At 39.2% G+C, this 17640-nt stretch overlaps 1 protein-coding gene across 1 annotated transcript in view; it reads left to right on the top strand.

The window, feature by feature from the left end:
• cdin1 (CDAN1 interacting nuclease 1) overlaps positions 1–17640 on the top strand; it is a 126661-nt gene that overhangs the window by 26088 nt on the left and 82933 nt on the right. The window contains exons 3-5 of the mRNA XM_079632791.1: positions 12042–12087; positions 13189–13253; positions 15614–15674. Coding sequence (XP_079488917.1) covers positions 12042–12087; positions 13189–13253; positions 15614–15674 — 172 coding nt within the window. The remainder of the gene's footprint in view (positions 1–12041; positions 12088–13188; positions 13254–15613; positions 15675–17640) is intronic.

Genomic DNA, 17640 nt, shown 5'->3' with positions numbered 1-17640 from the left:
AATATTGCGTTAGGCTACTTCAGTTAATAAGAAAAAAGATTTTACAATTCCTGCAAATGCAGTGATGAAGTTCATGTTCTCATGAATTATTTTTATGAATAACAATGTTTCAAAACATCCCCCAAAACATTGTTTTTTTCACAAATCGCACCCTGGGCATAACTACTAATTACAATATTTCACGTTTTTCACAGTCAGTAATTCATACTGTAACATAGGGCTGGGCGATATGGACCAAAAGTCATATCCCGATATATTTAGGCTGAATATCGATATACGATATATATCTCGTTATTTTTTCCGCAAAGTGAGAGCAAATGTTCAGTAAAAGTCAAAGCCAAATATGGACTTCACTGTATAAATTATACATTGATTCTTATTAAAGTTACTATTAAAGTTCTCAGTCAAGAGCAGTGTGTGATGTCCTCTGTGTTTTGTTGTTTTATTAACATTAAATGGATAGTTCTCCCCAAATGTTTAATTGTCATCATTTACTCTCTCAAGTTGTTTTAAACCTGAATAAGTTTCTTTCTTCTGTTGAAGTTATTTGGAAGAATGTGGGTAACCAAACAGTTGATGTTCCCCAGTGACTTCTATATTTATTTCCAATGGGGACCAGCAACTGTCTGGTTACCCACATTCTTCCAAATATCTTCTTTTGTGTTCAGCACAAGAAATAAATGAATACAGGTTTGGAACAACATTAGAGTGAGTAAAGAATGACAAAATGTTTATTTTTGGGTGAACTATCCCTTTAAGGACAAGCAGCATCATGTTTACTATTAGGGCTACTGTCTCTTTAAGACCTGAAAGCGTGCGTCTAATATGTACGCATATGACAAGCAGATTTCTCTCAATTTTCTCGGTTTGCTTTCAGTTTAGACATAACCAACTTTGTTTATATAAACCTTGTGTGTATTTGACAGTATTAGCGCAATAAGACTCGAAAGATAACTTAGTCCAGTATCCAGGCGCTGTTAGACAGGCTTTTAGTGCATGCGCGCATCGGCTGTTTGCGCTCAGATAAGCGCATGCTAGAACAGAGCATCAGCAGCGATGTACATGTTTAACCGGCAAGGCTTTAAAGCACATGCAAATAATGAACTTTTGAGAACTGCAGTGTCCTGTTCCTCTGCGTAAACATTTAATGTGAGTATTTGTCGCGTTGTACACTGGGCTGTTGAGACGCAGACTGCTACAAAAGCACGCAGCAGCTTGTAGCGAAGATCACAGTGCAAATTTGAATTATATCGCGATATATGCGATATGGTCTAATTCCATATCGCATCTAAAAATATATCGATATATTTTTTATATCGATATATCGCCCAGCCCTACTGTAACATTCGTTTGTTTGTTGTCATGTTGCAGTTTGTTTGAAATAACACACCTGTTCACCTGAAGGAAAACTCGACGAAGTGCTTATTAGTAGACATTCTGTCAAAGCTTTTTGGTACATATCGCCTACCGTAGATGCAATGCGCATTTGAAAAAGCGAGGCGTTGGAGAGCAAAATTAGTTTGAATGCAAAATACAAATTCACCACTAGATGGGAGTAATTCCTACTTTTTGTCCCTTTAATGTTAATAAAAAATATATTTTACATTTACTAATTTATTTATTTAGCAGACGCTTTTATCCAAAGCGACTTACAAATGAGAGACAATAGAAGCAATTAAACTAGCAGTAGAACAACAGTATGTAAGTGCTATAACCCTTCACAGTACAATCCAATGCAATTTTTTAAAATATTTTTTTTAATAATCGATAAGAAAGTGTTAGTGTTAGTAGTACTGGATCAAGTGCTCAAGTGCTGCCGAAAAAGATACGTCTTCAGCAGTTTCTTAAAGATGGCTCCGGACTCAGCAGCTCTGGCTGAGTTAGGCAGATCATCACCAGCAGGGAACAGTCATGGTGACGGTCCGAGAGAGAGATGTCGTGCCTCTTTGAGATGGCACCACAAGACGAGCTCACTTGCAGAGCGCAAGTTTCTGGATGGCACATAAGTCATAAGTAATGAGTTCAGGTACAGGGGAGCAGTGCCAGTGGTTTTATCTTCAATATTAGGCTAATCAATGTATATTTAATTCATACACTGAAGATTATACAGAGTGTTTTATTTTTATAGTTGATTATTCAATGTCGGTAGTAGGGCAGTTAAATAAACCTATGCTACTGTACCTGAATTCTTTTAAATATTTTTTCTATTGTATTTGTCCTATTGTTTGTAATTCACTTCTTTGTCCCTATTTTTAATATATAAAATAAAATTGCCTGCCTTGCTTTATTACATAAGCCTGTGTGTGTAATGATCAGCTTAAAGGACATTTGTTTTATAATATTGGGTTGACTAAAATGGGAAGAAAAACTAAATAAATGTCAGGTTTACATTCAGGAGGGTTTTCCCTTCTAGAGCTATTAAACTGTCTACCGAAGTCAACTAAGAAAAGTAACACAAAACGGTAAACTACAATCAAATCTATGCACATATAGAAGCGAAATTTGCTTCTGAATCAAATCGTGAGGTACCAAAAGATTCCCACCCCTAGTGATTGGTTAACGCGGTTTCATTGTATTCACTTGTCTACGGTCTCGGTCATGACTTGTGTGTAAATAGCATGAGCTTATTTCCTCCATTAGATTGACAGATCCGAAAAGCCCAGACATTTACCCGGCCTTAGACCCTTCTCTCAAAGAAATCAGGACAGAAGTGTTTGAAAGTGGATAAAAGACAATAACATTCAAAATAAAAGTTTCCTGCACATCGGCCAATCGTATTAGGCAATATATATGGCAATATACCTTCTAGGGCTGTCAAAATGGCTGAACATTTAAATTGAATGTCTTTTTTTATATCTGCAAAATTCGAATTACCGTTTTTTCCGGACTATAAGTCGCTCAGTAGTATAAGTCGCATCAGTCAAAAAATGCATCACGAAGAGGAAAAAAACATATATAAGTCGCACTGGACTATAAGTCGCATTTATTCAGCTCCACAACAGCACACAGAACAACAGCTGAATAGTGTCCGGTGTGTTAGCGTAACACATTAACAGTTATTCAGCTGCACAACAGCACACAGAACATATACCTGAGGCTGAATAGGCTAAACTAACATTAGCCAGCGAGTCCAAGTTACCGGTCAGCAAGTTCACCAAGCTCCCGATCTCACTCCTCAACACTGAATCCATGAGTTCTTCCTCGGTGTCGCTTCTGAACAACTCCGCTAACTAGAGCGCCCTCTCGCGGCTGCAGACGGTAATGTTTTCTCTTGGTTCATCTCAGTCAGTATGAATTCATTTTGATATATAAGTCGCACCTGACTATAAGTCGCAGGACCAGCCAAACTATGAAAAAAAGTGTGACTTATAGTCCGGAAAATACGTTATATTCAAATTTTAAAGGCAATATTCAATGTTAGAGGAATGCCCACAAGAGGGCGCAAGCGAGCGCAACAAGCAGATATAAACCAAATCAAGCATTGCATCTTTTATTGAAATTAAATGATATTCACTTTTTAAAGTGCATTCACTTTTCAAAACAATTATTCTTAAATAAAATATAATTTCCTTAATGTGCATGCAAGGAAAATTAGGTTATAGTGCATAAAACTGTGTTTGTGCATCAGTGACCTGAGAACACACAGTGTAATGAACATGAACACACAACAGCAAACTGGCATCCAGAAACACACACTTCTACTTACTTATTATTTTACAAATTTGATGAATATTCAAAATATTTTTTTTTATTTGACAGCCCGAATACCTTCACCATATGGTGTATTGCACTGACAGCTCTGTGTGTGTGTGTGTGTGTGTGTGTGTGTACTGGGATCAGTTGCAGTGCTGGAATGGAACAAATTGCCCAGAACGGCACAAGCGTCGGCAGCGTTGCTTCGGGCCGGTGTAATCGGTTCCCTCGCAGTGCATGATGGGTAAAGGAGGCCTTGCTGACAGTTTTCAGGAGAAAATGCGGTGTTGATTCTTCGAGGCCAGACCAAAATAACTCTAACCCGCGCTGTCACCGAGTCCGCCGCCGTGCGCCGCCTTTCACGGCCGATCATGATTAGCGCTGGGATTGTGTTTCGGGAAACCTCTCCGACAGCTGGACACGTCGAGTCACCTTTATTTATACAGCGCTTTTCAGTTCATAGATTACTCTCGGTGAACCGTGCACCGCAGTATCTACAGTATTTATAAACTCACTAATACTTTACAATAAGCTTCATTAGTTAACATGAACTAATAATGAGCATTACTACTTAAGCATTTATTAATCTTAGTTAATATTAATTACAGAATACAAGTTTGATGATTAAGTCAAATCTACTTCTGAAAATTATGATAACAATGCAATTATTATAATTCTTTAGCGTTTTCATTTTAACAGTAAACGTCTGTTTTGCAGCACTTTGCCATAACAAAGTTACATTTAAATTTTATTACATTTTAAAAGCTAAATTAAATGTTTTATGCATAATTGGATTTCCATTTTTGCTTATAAATTTGTATTAAGTCATAAAACAGAATCCAGAAACCAGACACAGATAATGTGACTGACTGATTTATTAATCGGATGATCTGATCTTTGCCTTTTGAGTCCATCAAATCACAAATGAAAAGAGAAGGTAATCAGCGAGGTCCAGGTGCACTCGTGCTCTCATACACATGCTATTCAGACCATTTCTGGGTTTGATCAGAATCCTCAATCGTGAAATAAAGTCAGATCTTTAATAATAATAATAATAGGAGGCTCTACTGTCAGTCCACATTCACTCTAATTTGACAAATATTTATTTTAACTGTGTAATGTTAGGTTTATCTCATCACTCAAGACCTTCAGACCATGTGAATGCGTTCCCCGTCGAGCAGATGCAGATGTGTGTGTGTGTGTGCGTGTGTGTGTGTGTGTCGCGGACCGAGCTTCTGTTGTGCTGATGTACGTCACATTCATCATAGTTGACTGTTTCTCTTCATGTCGACGGAGGCGAGGCAGATGTTCTTTTGCACTTATCTGCATGTGTAATTAGCCCAATTTGCATATGTAGAGCACGAGGCAAAAACACAAGCGCTTTTGCTTTAGTGATAAATATTGACTCAGGGGGGAAAGCTTCATAAGACGCGCTTACAGAAGTCACACACTCGGACACACACTTTACATTCACAGATGTCATGAAGTTCACTCCACTAAATTAACTCCTGCTAATAACAACTCTGACATTAAATGCTTTTCCTAAAGAGTCATTGTGAATGAAATGAGCGCTCGCCGTGACGGATGTGACGTTCTGCGGCGAGCGCTCATTATTATCAGAACATATGACGTGCCGGCGCTCCATTAGCCAGGTGGCATTCATTAGGTTAATTGCTGCCATTTCTGATTATTAATAGTTTGTGAAAGTGACACGCTTGGAAATGGTTCAGTCCATGATTAAAGACTTTAACCGAAAGCTGGTGAGATGATGTTCTGCGTATCATTTCTTATTTTCTTTATTTAGTGATGCAAGTGAAGATATGATCCTGATAGAAGTATTATTTTGAGTAGTTTTGCGATTGTAATGCTCATTTTTTGACTGGGTTGGTTATGAAGGGTTCGATGACACTTTCCCCTCTTCCTGTGGCGCTGCTGTATAAGTGAATGTCCCCGGTGTGGGATTAATAAAGTCTACAGAACCGAACCGAAAGGTGCAGAGTTGTGCGTATGAATGCATCATGCATTAGTGTCAGGACGGGTAATTACGCTGATAGCGGCTGATTCCCAAAGCGCTCTTGTGTTTCCAGACCTTCTGTTTTGTCATGTTGGGAATGACGAGCTGGAGCCCATCAGCTCTTTGATGACCTTCTAATGAGCCTCTGTATTTCAAAGTCACCATGATGAAATCTATTCTTTGTTTTTATGAAGTATTGCAGTGTTTATTGTGAATGATTTATAGGTGCACATCATCATCATTATTGTGTTGATAATCTTGACTCAGAATAAGTTCCTCTTGCAGCTTCTCTTCTCTTATGATGTGGGCGGAGCTATAACCTGTCACTCACATGAGATCAGCCAATAGCAAACCACAACCATCCAATCAATTCCCCACAGACACAATTAAGCCCCGCCCACATGTGTTCTTCTTCCAGAAGTGCTTCACTCGATATACGGTATAATAGAGGAGAGAAAACCAGCATAACTTCACATTCATGCCGACTGATGAAACGTTGTCGAGTTTATGGAATATGACTGTGTGTTGTAGCGGTTAGTGTCGACTCAGCTAATGCTTCGACGCGTAGAGACTCAGGAAACAGGATTGTGTTGTTTCAGCGGATGAGTGTATTGATCTTCTGCGTTGAGTTCAGGCTGTTTAGATGATGTTTGTTCACCGCAGTCTTCCAATATGCACGTGTTTGTGTTTGGACATCACTTGATGATGTTTGATTTGAATTTTGATCAACAATTACTTTTAAATTATGACTTGTGTCTCCCCCAAATGCGACCTCATGTTGAGTAAGGTGGTGTTAACAATATCCTAATCAATCTTTTAGCCTGTGCAGTTTTCAGTTGATGTGTGAACAAAACTCCTGCCATCCAATAATCTTGATACTATTGGCATGGTACTATTGACCAATTCTGTCTCGGCTCTCAAATTCTGTCAGATTCATCACTAGATTTAGTCAATAAATGTGTGTTTGTGTCTCTTTAATGTGTGTGACAGATCGCTGCAGAACTGATCGTCTCTTCCTCTTTACTACTAGTTATTATTAACTAATTGAAATATAAAGATATATTCAACCCAAGCCGTCAAACTGACGTCATCAGAGAAGAAACGGCTTTGCAGAGCGGAAGCAAAGTTCAGATTTTTATTAAATATTACTACGACAAAAAATGTTTTGTGAACTTGCACAGATTAATTGTTCACCACAAGATTAGTAAGGTGCGCTAACAAAGTAAATAGGGTAAATTTTGATTTCTTGACGACTTTAAATAATTGGAGTAGAAACATAATTATGTAATTAAAAAGTTATTAATTATTATCTCATGTGCCCAATTTAAATGTTGTATACAAATTAGTTGTTAAAAATTTATGTATATTGTGCCTGATATATATCCAAATGAATCGATATTGAATCAAATAGCATTAAAATGTGATTGAATCAAATCACAAGCTCATGAATCAAAATGCAATTTGTGTCACTGCTCAGCCCTAATATTGAGCACATTGCTTTATGGATTATTGCTCATTGTACAGCAGTTGCATGATGCAAAACACATTTAAACACAAAATGAGTATAACTGCATTAGCAATTCATTTGCATTAATTTTCAATGCTGGACAAACCCTGCCTGCAATGTGATTGGATAGTGCACATCAATAGTGTTTGAAAGCAGAAACTGTGCCATTATGCAGTGTCTCTCTCAGGTCCTTGTGATGATGTATTTACTCATGCGAGAGCGTTTCAGACCCTAAAGTCTAAACAAGCCCGTGATTCAAAGTTCAGCCCATTGTTTGACAGGGATCTGTTTTCACAGATATTAAGGGCAGTTTACCTCGCTTTAAACTCAACAGGCTACAGATTTAGCAATTAGGGCTCATTATGTGTGTAATCCATCTGAGGCGTAACAGATGTGTGTGTGCGTGCTGGTCAAGGCCGGGGCTCTCCACGGAACGGCTCGCTCGTAGTGTTGTTGTAAATGAAGCCTGGGACTGGAATGCTCTCTGATCTTCACGCTGGCTCTTCTCTGTGTTCAGACTGACTGCTAACACTGAGCCAACACTTTGTGATTGCATGTTGTTTCTTCTCTCGCTCACGTTTTGTTTGAGATTTTGCAGTCATGAACAGCTTCACTTTATTGTTGGTCGATTACATTTTTCGACATTACTTGCCAGCCCGTATGATTAAAGGTACAATATGTAAGAATTTTGTAATACAATTGTAAAAAATCGCTTGCACAGTGTGATATATGTCCCGCAGTTGTGCACTTCCAATATCCCAAAAGTCTCCAAATATTTTTTTATTTCAGAGAAATTATAATTTTAAATAATGGCCCGTCCTGGAATAAAATTTCGCCTGTCAATGACGCAATATCCGCGTTTATAATTTTGTAATAAAATATCCAAAAATCGCTTGCGCAGTGTGATGTATGTCCTGCAGTTGTGCACTTCCTATATCCCAAAAGTCTTAAAGATTCCAATTTTAAATAATGGCTCGTCCCGGAAAAAAATGTCGCCTGTCAATGACACAATATCCGCGCTATCCCCGGTTTCCGCTCGTACTGCCGTAGCCATGGCATAACCATGGCGACAGACGTGGACAACTGCGTAGTGCGTAACATTTAGCGGCGCGCTGTTCTTATTTCGTTCAATCGTTATGGATCATGGCAAGCAGACTTTGGGACAAAAAAGCAGAACTAAACCGAGGCTCAATATCAGCGTGGTGTTTTCGAGATGCCGAGAGCTAGCGTCCGCGACTAACTTGGACTTGACAGCGACACCGCTCTTGAACATACTTTATTAGACAGGTGAGCAATTGTACATAAAACAAATCAATGTTATATAGATCAACATGATGAAATGTTAGAATATGATCCGTATGTTATTCTAATGTTGATCTAGCTAACTAGTAAGCTGCTAGTTCCATATAGCAAACAAACTAACATAGAATAACATTATGACTTTAACACACTCAAATGCTGTTTAGTGTGATAGTGTAGAGCGAGTGACAGCGCTGCGTTACCTCACAAGCTTCATCCGTCTAATAAAATGACCTGTGTGAGTAATAACATAATTAACATAACTGGTCTAAACTTCTGCTCCTTCACTAGCCTAGGTTTTGTTTGGATTGGTTATGTTTTACTTGATTTCACCACAGTATTAATAACATCACTGTCAGATATAGTGAGAAAACAGTAAAACTGTAGTGAAGAATTCTGTTGTAAACTTAAAATTTCCTTCGAGATATAAACTTTTAAATAATATAAAATATTAAGAATAAACTCACAATTCTGACTTTTTTTTCTCGCTATTTCGACTTTATATCGCGCAATTCTGACTTTATATTACCTAATGCTGAGTTAAAAAGTCAGAAATGTGAGATGTAAACTCGCAATTGTGAGAATTTGTATTTTTTATTCTGTGCCGGAAACAAGCTTCCATAGATGATAACTAAATAGTTGGTTTAACGGTTTTAAAGTCAATGATATAGGCCTAAATGACAACTTTTCACTCTGTGCTAAACTTTCTAACACAATCAACAATTATTAGTATATAGAATCAGTTGAATAAAGTGAAAAAAACACCAGTGTTGTATTTCCAGAACATTCTGGCATGAGAGGATCAAATGACGTGGAAATGCTCTTTGGGTTTTAGCTCTTTCTGTCCAATCAGGGCCGAGGAGAAGAGCTCACCTGTAATATTCTGCCCGTGAGGAGTTTTCCAGCCCAGGTGTTTGACGTTGAGCGCGGAGGCCCTTGGGATCTGCAGATCTCCTGAAAGTTTCCTTTTTCAAAGCCCATCAGTGGGAATGTTCCCCGATATCCCATCATCCCCCACAGCCCCACGCCAGCTGCCCATGAGACTCAACCACTGCATGGACATAGCCATACTTGCCATTCATATGCACGCTTAAAGGGTTAGTTCAGCCAGACATATAAACTCTGTCAGTGATGACTCTCCCTCATGTTGTTCCCCGTCAGACTTTCACAAATGAAGATATTAGTGATTAAATCTGAGCGCTGTCTCACTCCTCCAGAGGCTTCTGTTGTAATTGAATCTTGCCGGCCCAGAAAGTTAGTAAAGACAATGTTTAAAATAATTCTGTGTGTTCCTCTGAGTGAGTTCACGTAGTGTAACAGCGCAGCGCTTCTGAACGCAGGCTAACTATTGGCCGACGCTGGTCATGTGTGTGATGCTGGCCAATAGTGAGCCTGCGTCACTCAGAGGCCCACACAGAAGAAAATTATTATAGCTTATATGAATAGTTAAAATAGAATAGCTCTCAGATTTTATCAAACATATCTTCATTTGTGTTTCCGAAGATGAAGGAAAGTCTGACGGTGTTGAACAAGATGAGGGAGAGTAATTACTGACACAGTTTACATTTGGGTGAACTGACCCTTTAATCATGCAAATAAACGCGCTTTTATGATTTAGAAAAATGTAAAGGGCCCACTTTATAGTAAGTGGCTTTCAGTACTGTGTGCAGGTACGGTGTAGTTATTGTGTTGATGTTGTGTTGTAAAGCGCTGTGTCTGCTGTGCGGTGTGATGCGAGTAAGGTTAGGGACAGGTGAGGTGTAAGCGAAGTCAACAGTCTCATTACAAATGTAACTTAATTAAAGCTGTAATTACATGCAGGTATTTGCAAAATATAAGTTCAATGTAAAAACATGTATGTACACAATAAGTCCAATGTATCAAATTATTAATTTTAATGTAAGTACATAAAGCCACTTAATATAAATTGGGACCAATGTGAATAAAGCAAAGTTGTGTAAAATTAGAAATGACTCAACAATGTGGTGCTCTTTTTTTTGCCCATTAAAAATGCATTTTTTTTTTTGCCCATTAAAAATGCATATTCATAAATACAATGATTTAAATGCGTCAGGGATTTTCAAATATTTCTTAGACTTTTAAAAAAAAAACAAATTTGCTTAATATTTGAAAAACTACCTGCCAAATCAAAGCCATACGGTGAAACCAGCATGCAGAAAACAAGATTATGGCATGTCAGTTTATTAAGTTTGATCTTATGACTGTGTTTGAGTCATTGGGAATATTTCATAATTTGAACTTTGTCTTTAGTTTTGTTAGCTTTTCTCAATTAATGAGCGCTCCAGAGTTGGAAACCTGTGTTGATGCTCTCGATAAGGCTTCTGATCTGCATTAAATAATTATAACTATCTCAAATATATCTCATTAAACTGATTTGTGGCTTTAGTCTCTTGATTTGATGTGATTGGGAGAGAGGAATATGTGTGCATAATTAATAGGCAAGTCGATATCCTGAGCGTCCTTTTTTTCCCGAGCACATTTGACAAACTCACAAATGCAATCCATCAGAAGTGTGTAGTACTAGCGGTGTCACAATATATCACAATATAAAAATGCATCGATATGTATCATAGAGACAATCTGTATTTTATATAGTTAACCCAAAATTTACATTTCTGTGTAAAAAAAACTCAAGTTTTCAGAGTTGTAGTTCTGCATTAAACTACTGTGTATAATGTTGAATATAATGTATAATAATGCAATGAGGGAATATGTGTGTGTCCTGATAATGCCAGATGTCTGATGTCACCAGTGAAAAGTGTCGACATTATTATAAATATATCTAGTCAGTGACAGAGATCAAGCATATTCATCTACAATAATTCAGTATTTCCAGCTTCAGAATCATGAATATTGTTATTCTGGTGTCTCTATTGTCCTGTTCATTGGGTTTCAGCACCAAGTCCAACTGCTCATTTACACACACACTGTTGCATCACATTTAGCATTTTAATACTTTTCTCTAATCTTTAAATCATATATCTTGGAGTATCGCAGTAATATGGCATCATGAGTTCAGTGTCGAGATCAATATTGAATCGTGACATAATAGAAATTGCAAAATGAAGGTGTGGCTACTGGACGAAGACTGCTTCTGGGTCACGGACACCGGTAGAGAAAGAGAGAGATATGAACTGAAGGAATGAAGGTGAAGAATCGTGTGTGAACCCTTTAGTCTCCTTTATATCCCAGAACTGCACCCGAAGTACACAGCCTTTCTCTCTCATCCAGCGCGTGCTTTTGTTCCCGTGATGGAGTGAATGCACGGGGTCTAAAGGTGTGTTGTGTTCACCTGACACAACAGCCAATCATACGCGAGGACACTTATATTCCTCTCGTCTCCCCCAGACCCCCGTAGCCGAGCGCTCGTCTGGAACCGCTCCGCCACGCTTGCTGCCGTGTTCCTGCAGATTACAGGCTTTACAGCACTCGCGCGCTCGCTCTCTCTCTTTGTCTGTGTGCAATGCACTCTGGTAATTAACTTTGTCCTTCTTTTATTTGTTCCAGTCTTCCCCCGTCCACTCTTCTGAGCATCTTCTCCCAGGAGTACCAGGTTAGAAGTTTTCCTGCTTTGTGTGGCCTGACAGCTGCCTAATTGAATGATGAATGTCCCCTTATTTCTGTGTAATTGAACTGCCAACTCTCTGATTGGTTTGGAGGATTCCCCCCCGACCCACACACACACACACACACACACACACACACACACACACAGTGGACCTCTGCCAACCCGGCCTCTCCATCTGTCTAATAACATCGAGCCGCTGCTTATTTGCCGGACCTGTAATAAATTATGCTAAACCATTATTATTCTGACAATAATAATTTCCCCGTGTGGCGCGGGTCCGTGTGCTAAATGTTTGCTGACTCGCGCTGTCGCGGGCGTTTTCCGCGTCTGACAGCGATGATGATCGATGGCCACTGTTACGGCGGCTCAGAATAGAGTCATTCATCATCCGGCTGACAGCTGTCACTCACTCCCCGTGTCTCAGCAGAATCACTCCTGTAGGTTTTAAATAAGTTGTTTTTAAGCGTCCTCGGGTTGAGACGCCGCTGAATCGCATTACGGAGGAGAGCGAGAGGTTGTAGTTTAGAAGAACAGGAAATGAGTGAGGCTGAGAGCACAGGGTAGTGAACACTTCTACACACACACACGACGGTGTTAAACACACACATCTGGTGCCAGACGCTCATTCTGTGTTACAGTAATGCAGTGTAGCTAAATTAGCTGGAAATCACAGTACGAGTTTTAATGTTTAGTCTTGTAAAGTTCCTTCACACACACACACACACACACTGAAAATTTCGAAAACTTTTAGCTTTTTATGTTAAACCGGAGTCAGAAAGATGGAGAGGCTCGAGAAGAAGTGACAACATGTAGAAGAACAGGACATTTCTGAACATTAGTTGATGAATTTATGTAGATTATGTGTAGTTCTTCTAGTCATTGATTAGCATATTCTGTCATGATAATCTATAAATCGTGGTCAGGGGGCGGGGTTTATGTAAATTCTAGGGTTGGTGATGTCACTAATCCGGGAGGAAGCTTGTGTAGTTCCTACCAGCCGTTTGTTGTAGTGCTTAAAAAACTATTTCTTTAAAAGCAAATATCTCCATTAACATTACACACTAACTAAAGTGCTGTGTGTTTCAGAAGCGGATGAAGCGCAGCTTCGCGAGACATCACGCTCCTGACGTGGTCAGCGGATACTATCAGAGGTAAGGACCCGCACACGTCACTGGTGTGCTCTATATAACATACAGATACTGCTTATTACACTTATACACACAATACACCACTGATGTTGGGGATTACTCAATGAACCAGTTGGCAGCGCCGACGAAGCATGTTGTTGCTCTCAGTGCCGATAGCATCTCTGATCAAATACATTAATAAGAGAGCATTAAAAATCCTTTGCATTATTCCTGTGTATCATGAGTATTTCTCAACACTGTAACAGTGATGATGATGAAAACACTGACACATGACAAGAGCACGTCTGCGGATGCAAACTCCTCTGCATCATGGGAAGCTTTGAACACCAGTGCATCATGTGATGATGATGATGATGATCGTCCTTCATTATCTGCTCATTCATTTAGATTTAGAAGTAAATAAATAGTCTACATTTCCTTATTGAATAACATTGGTAACACTGTACAATAAGGTTCATTAGTTTACATTAATCTATTAACTAACATGATCTAACCATGAGCAATACATTAGTTACAGTAGTTATTCATCTTTATTAATGTTCGTTACAGTAATAAAAATCCAGCTGTTCATTGTGTGTTCATGTTAGTTCAAGCATTAACTAATGTTAACTAATACAACCTTTGATTTTAATAACGTATTAGTAAATGTTGAAATTAATATTAACTAAGATTAATACAATTATGTAGAAGTATTGTTCATACTTCATGTTAAGGTAGATAACTAATGTTAACTAATGAACCTTATTGTAATAGTGTTACCATATTTACTAATCTAAGTTGATGTTAATTTCAATGCTTAAAATCAAAACATTAGCAATAAATGCTATAAATGTTTAGCTGAATAGTAGTGTATGTGAGTGTGAGCGGTGTATGTGTGTGTGCAACACCAGCTTGAGTATCGGAAGGTCTGTGAGGAGAGTAGATACTGCAGCTGATCAGGACTGTGTTCCCGAAGCATCGCTACCGACTGTAATCGCTAGTTCTGTCGTTATCATCAGTTCAGCGAGTCGTGTTTCCCTATAGTTCTGACGAACACTGGCGATAAGCATCGCAGAGGTGTGTGTGTGTGTGTGTGTGTGTGTGTGTGCGACAGATCTCCTGTGGTTAGAAGAGTCTCTAGTGTTCATGACATGTGACTCAATAAATCCTGATCTTGAGCAGAATAAGCAAAGCTGACATTCAGTGCAATCTGTGTCTTTATTCACAACACACACTAATGTCATTTACATCTTTAGTTTGTCTAGAGATGTAAAGTGTAGTTTCTGAAGAGTGTGTGTGTGTGTGATCAAGCTCTAGTGTAAGAACGAGTCTATGAGTGAATCTGGAAATAAAGCAAAATAACAGGAATATTCCTCAGATAGCATGTGCGTTAAAGGGACAGTGTGTAGGAGTTCCCCCATCTAGCGGTGAAATTGTATTTTGCATTCAAACCAATAGTGCTCTCTAGCGCGAGTCGTCGAGTTTAACTACACGTTACATGTTCAGCTGTTGTGCTGCCTATATAATGAACTACACAACCAAGCAATTAAAAAAAGCTTGTAATTTAGACCGAAACATTGACTTACCCGTCGAGAAGAAAGCTGGAAGTGCCTTTCAGAGTCTTTCTCCTTCATTAGCTCTCTCCACCTGGGTAAAGCTATCCCGATATTTACCCTCGGTTTTTAATTCGCCGGTCACGTTTCCGTTTAAATTCAATTTACGCCGGCTCTGGACGAACGCGCGCTGAGCTAGCCTGGTGCTTTTTGTCCCTCTCCGCTATTATAGTTTTTCAAGATGGAGGAACGACAGGGAAGCCTGCGTGGACTCACCCGTCCCATGTAAATATTAAGATAAGAAATTCTTCGCGTACGAGGATAAGTCGGATCATTGGGAGAGGTAATTGTACACCATTGAGGACATATTTATGAATAAAGACATTGATTTTAGTTAATATAATACTTAAACTACACAGTGTCTCTTTAATTAAATCTCAAACGGATTCATTAACAGTAGTTATCACTCCATAACCAGCGTGACGTCATTAACCAACGCGGGTGAACGACCAATTTGCAACAACATGTTTTCGGGAAACAGTCGTGACTATAGTCTATTTCCTCATACGAGTAACGGCGCTGTACGGGAAACACACTCCTGACTGTTGTTCTCTGACACACAGTGACGTGCCGTGTGCCGGAGCCCTGCAGGAGTAGCGCTGGTTGGCTGTGGTTAGGAGCGGCTGGTGTGTGGTGCGCTGTGGTTTGGGCTAATGAACGTCTGGGACCCATCGGGACTCCGGCATGTTCTGGCTGGCCTGCGCTTGTTGTCTTCTCTCCTCATTTGTTGACTTTCTTCCCCGTTGTTGTTGTGTGTGTGTGGTAATGAAGATACCGTAGCGAAGCCCAGACTCGTCCCACAGACCCGGTTCTGCTGGAGCTCGCCAACCAGGTAATGACTTGTGTGCACAAACATAATTAACCCGAAAGATTCATTTGGAGTTGTCCCAGTCTGTTAGTACTTATACAAATTGGACTAATGGTTCTGCCTATTAACCAATGATTTCGTGCAATTATCCTTCATGGAAAAGTAGTTGAGTGTTATTATCATAAGTGACGTTCATAAATGCGTCTGTGTTACTGACACAGGGTCAGTGGTTAATATCTCTGTAGGTGAGCTGTTTACATCTCTTATTTCAAGCCTTCGCTAAGCGCTCGCGGCGTGAGCTCAGGGCCAGAGACGCGATGTGGAGGATGTTACTGTTAACACTGACCGGTGACCCGCTCACACACTCGCTGTGTTTAACCGTGTGATTCACACAGATCTCTTGGGGAATTATGATACGGCTTCCAGTCACTACTGTATGAGCCTAGGAAATCCCTTTCGTTTTTACTAAAATTCAGGTTTTTTTTTTACCATTTAAATATTCCTTGAGTCTGTGTATTATAATGTAATAGGAATGTATCATCAAAAATGGTGGCAATCTAAATTGAATTTATCATTTAAAGTGGTGAAAATCCAGCTTTTAATGTAGTTTATGTGTGTATGTGGTGTTTTTAATCTGCTTTAACACACACCATGTGTAAGTTCATAAGTGGACAGCATTGCTGAGTATTTTCTGCTTAAAACTGCAGTGAACCAAAGACAGTCTCAAAAACACGGTTTGAAATCGCTGGTGTTTCTGACGTCACACACTACCTTGACCAATCAGATCAACGTGTGATCGTCCACCAGTGGATCTCTGAGTGAGTGAGTGAGTGGAGGCGGGGCTGATTTGCATATTCATAGGACCACGCATACTAAATGAGGCAAGGGTGTCGAGTTACATTCAAGCGTTAAACTGAACAATTCCTTTTTTTTGTGGCAAAGAAAGTGATTAATAACAGAGGTTTACTGTTCTAATAATAAAAAAAAACATGGAGTAAATGTTTTAATAAACTATTATTAAATTATTATCAGTTTGAGAAACAAGTTCTACTGCAAGGGTCTTCAACCAGGGGTATGCTAATTAATGTTTGATCAGAATTAATTTTTGGTAATTTTTTGGGGATAAATGGGTTTCAAAAATCTCCAGATCAAATGCTAAGCAAGAAAACCCTGGAGAACGTCAGATGTTTCCATGTACAGCGTGTCTTTGCAGCGGTGAGAAATGTAGCCAATCACAGACGTATCTGTTGATCTATAGAGCATCACAGTCCCGCCCACAGCCGGTGCCGGAAGTAAAAATTCAATACAGTTTCTCCATAGACATTTGGGGTATAAGCCATAAAAGCGTAACCATACATGGTAGACTTAAAACCAGCAACGGCTGTACTAAGCGATTGTATATGCTCATATAAACGCCAAAAGTTCATGGGGCACTAACCTTGATTTGAGATAAATGCCTTTAGTTTTATTCACGATGTCTTGGATAAGTACTTCATTACCCACAATCCTAAACAATCCCACAGTGATGCATCTGATTGGTGGATGTCGTGTAAACCCCGCGAAAGTCCGTGAAAAAACAGAGCGTTGCCATGGAAGCAGGATTCTAACAGTAGAGACTGAACGGACTGTTTCTTTAGCGGGAGGCATATAAATAGTTTTTAAATCAATACATTCCTTTTTACATTAATATTTTGTGTCAAATTATTTATTTATTTGGTAGATAGCCATGTACTAAGCGGGATAATGTATAGCGAGTTGGTTGTTATAGCGAATACAACTCCCTTCAGGCTTCGCTTCGGGCTCATAATCAGCCTTACAACCGCCTCGCTTTACATTATCCCTTACTTATCGTTCACTTTAGATAGGCTACTGTAGCCTTCATATGGTATGAGTCATATCAAGCATTTTATGATGCCACTGTCAAAACAATATTAAGCCTAGGCATACCTCGCATTTACTGAACATTTGTGTAATAATTCATGGCAAGTTA

This window comes from Phoxinus phoxinus (genome assembly GCF_949152265.1).
Source record: "Phoxinus phoxinus genome assembly, chromosome: 13".
In the NCBI taxonomy this organism is placed as follows: Eukaryota; Metazoa; Chordata; class Actinopteri; order Cypriniformes; family Leuciscidae; genus Phoxinus; species Phoxinus phoxinus.
Note: the sequence above shows the minus strand (reverse complement) of the source record. Positions and strands in the feature narration are given on the sequence as shown.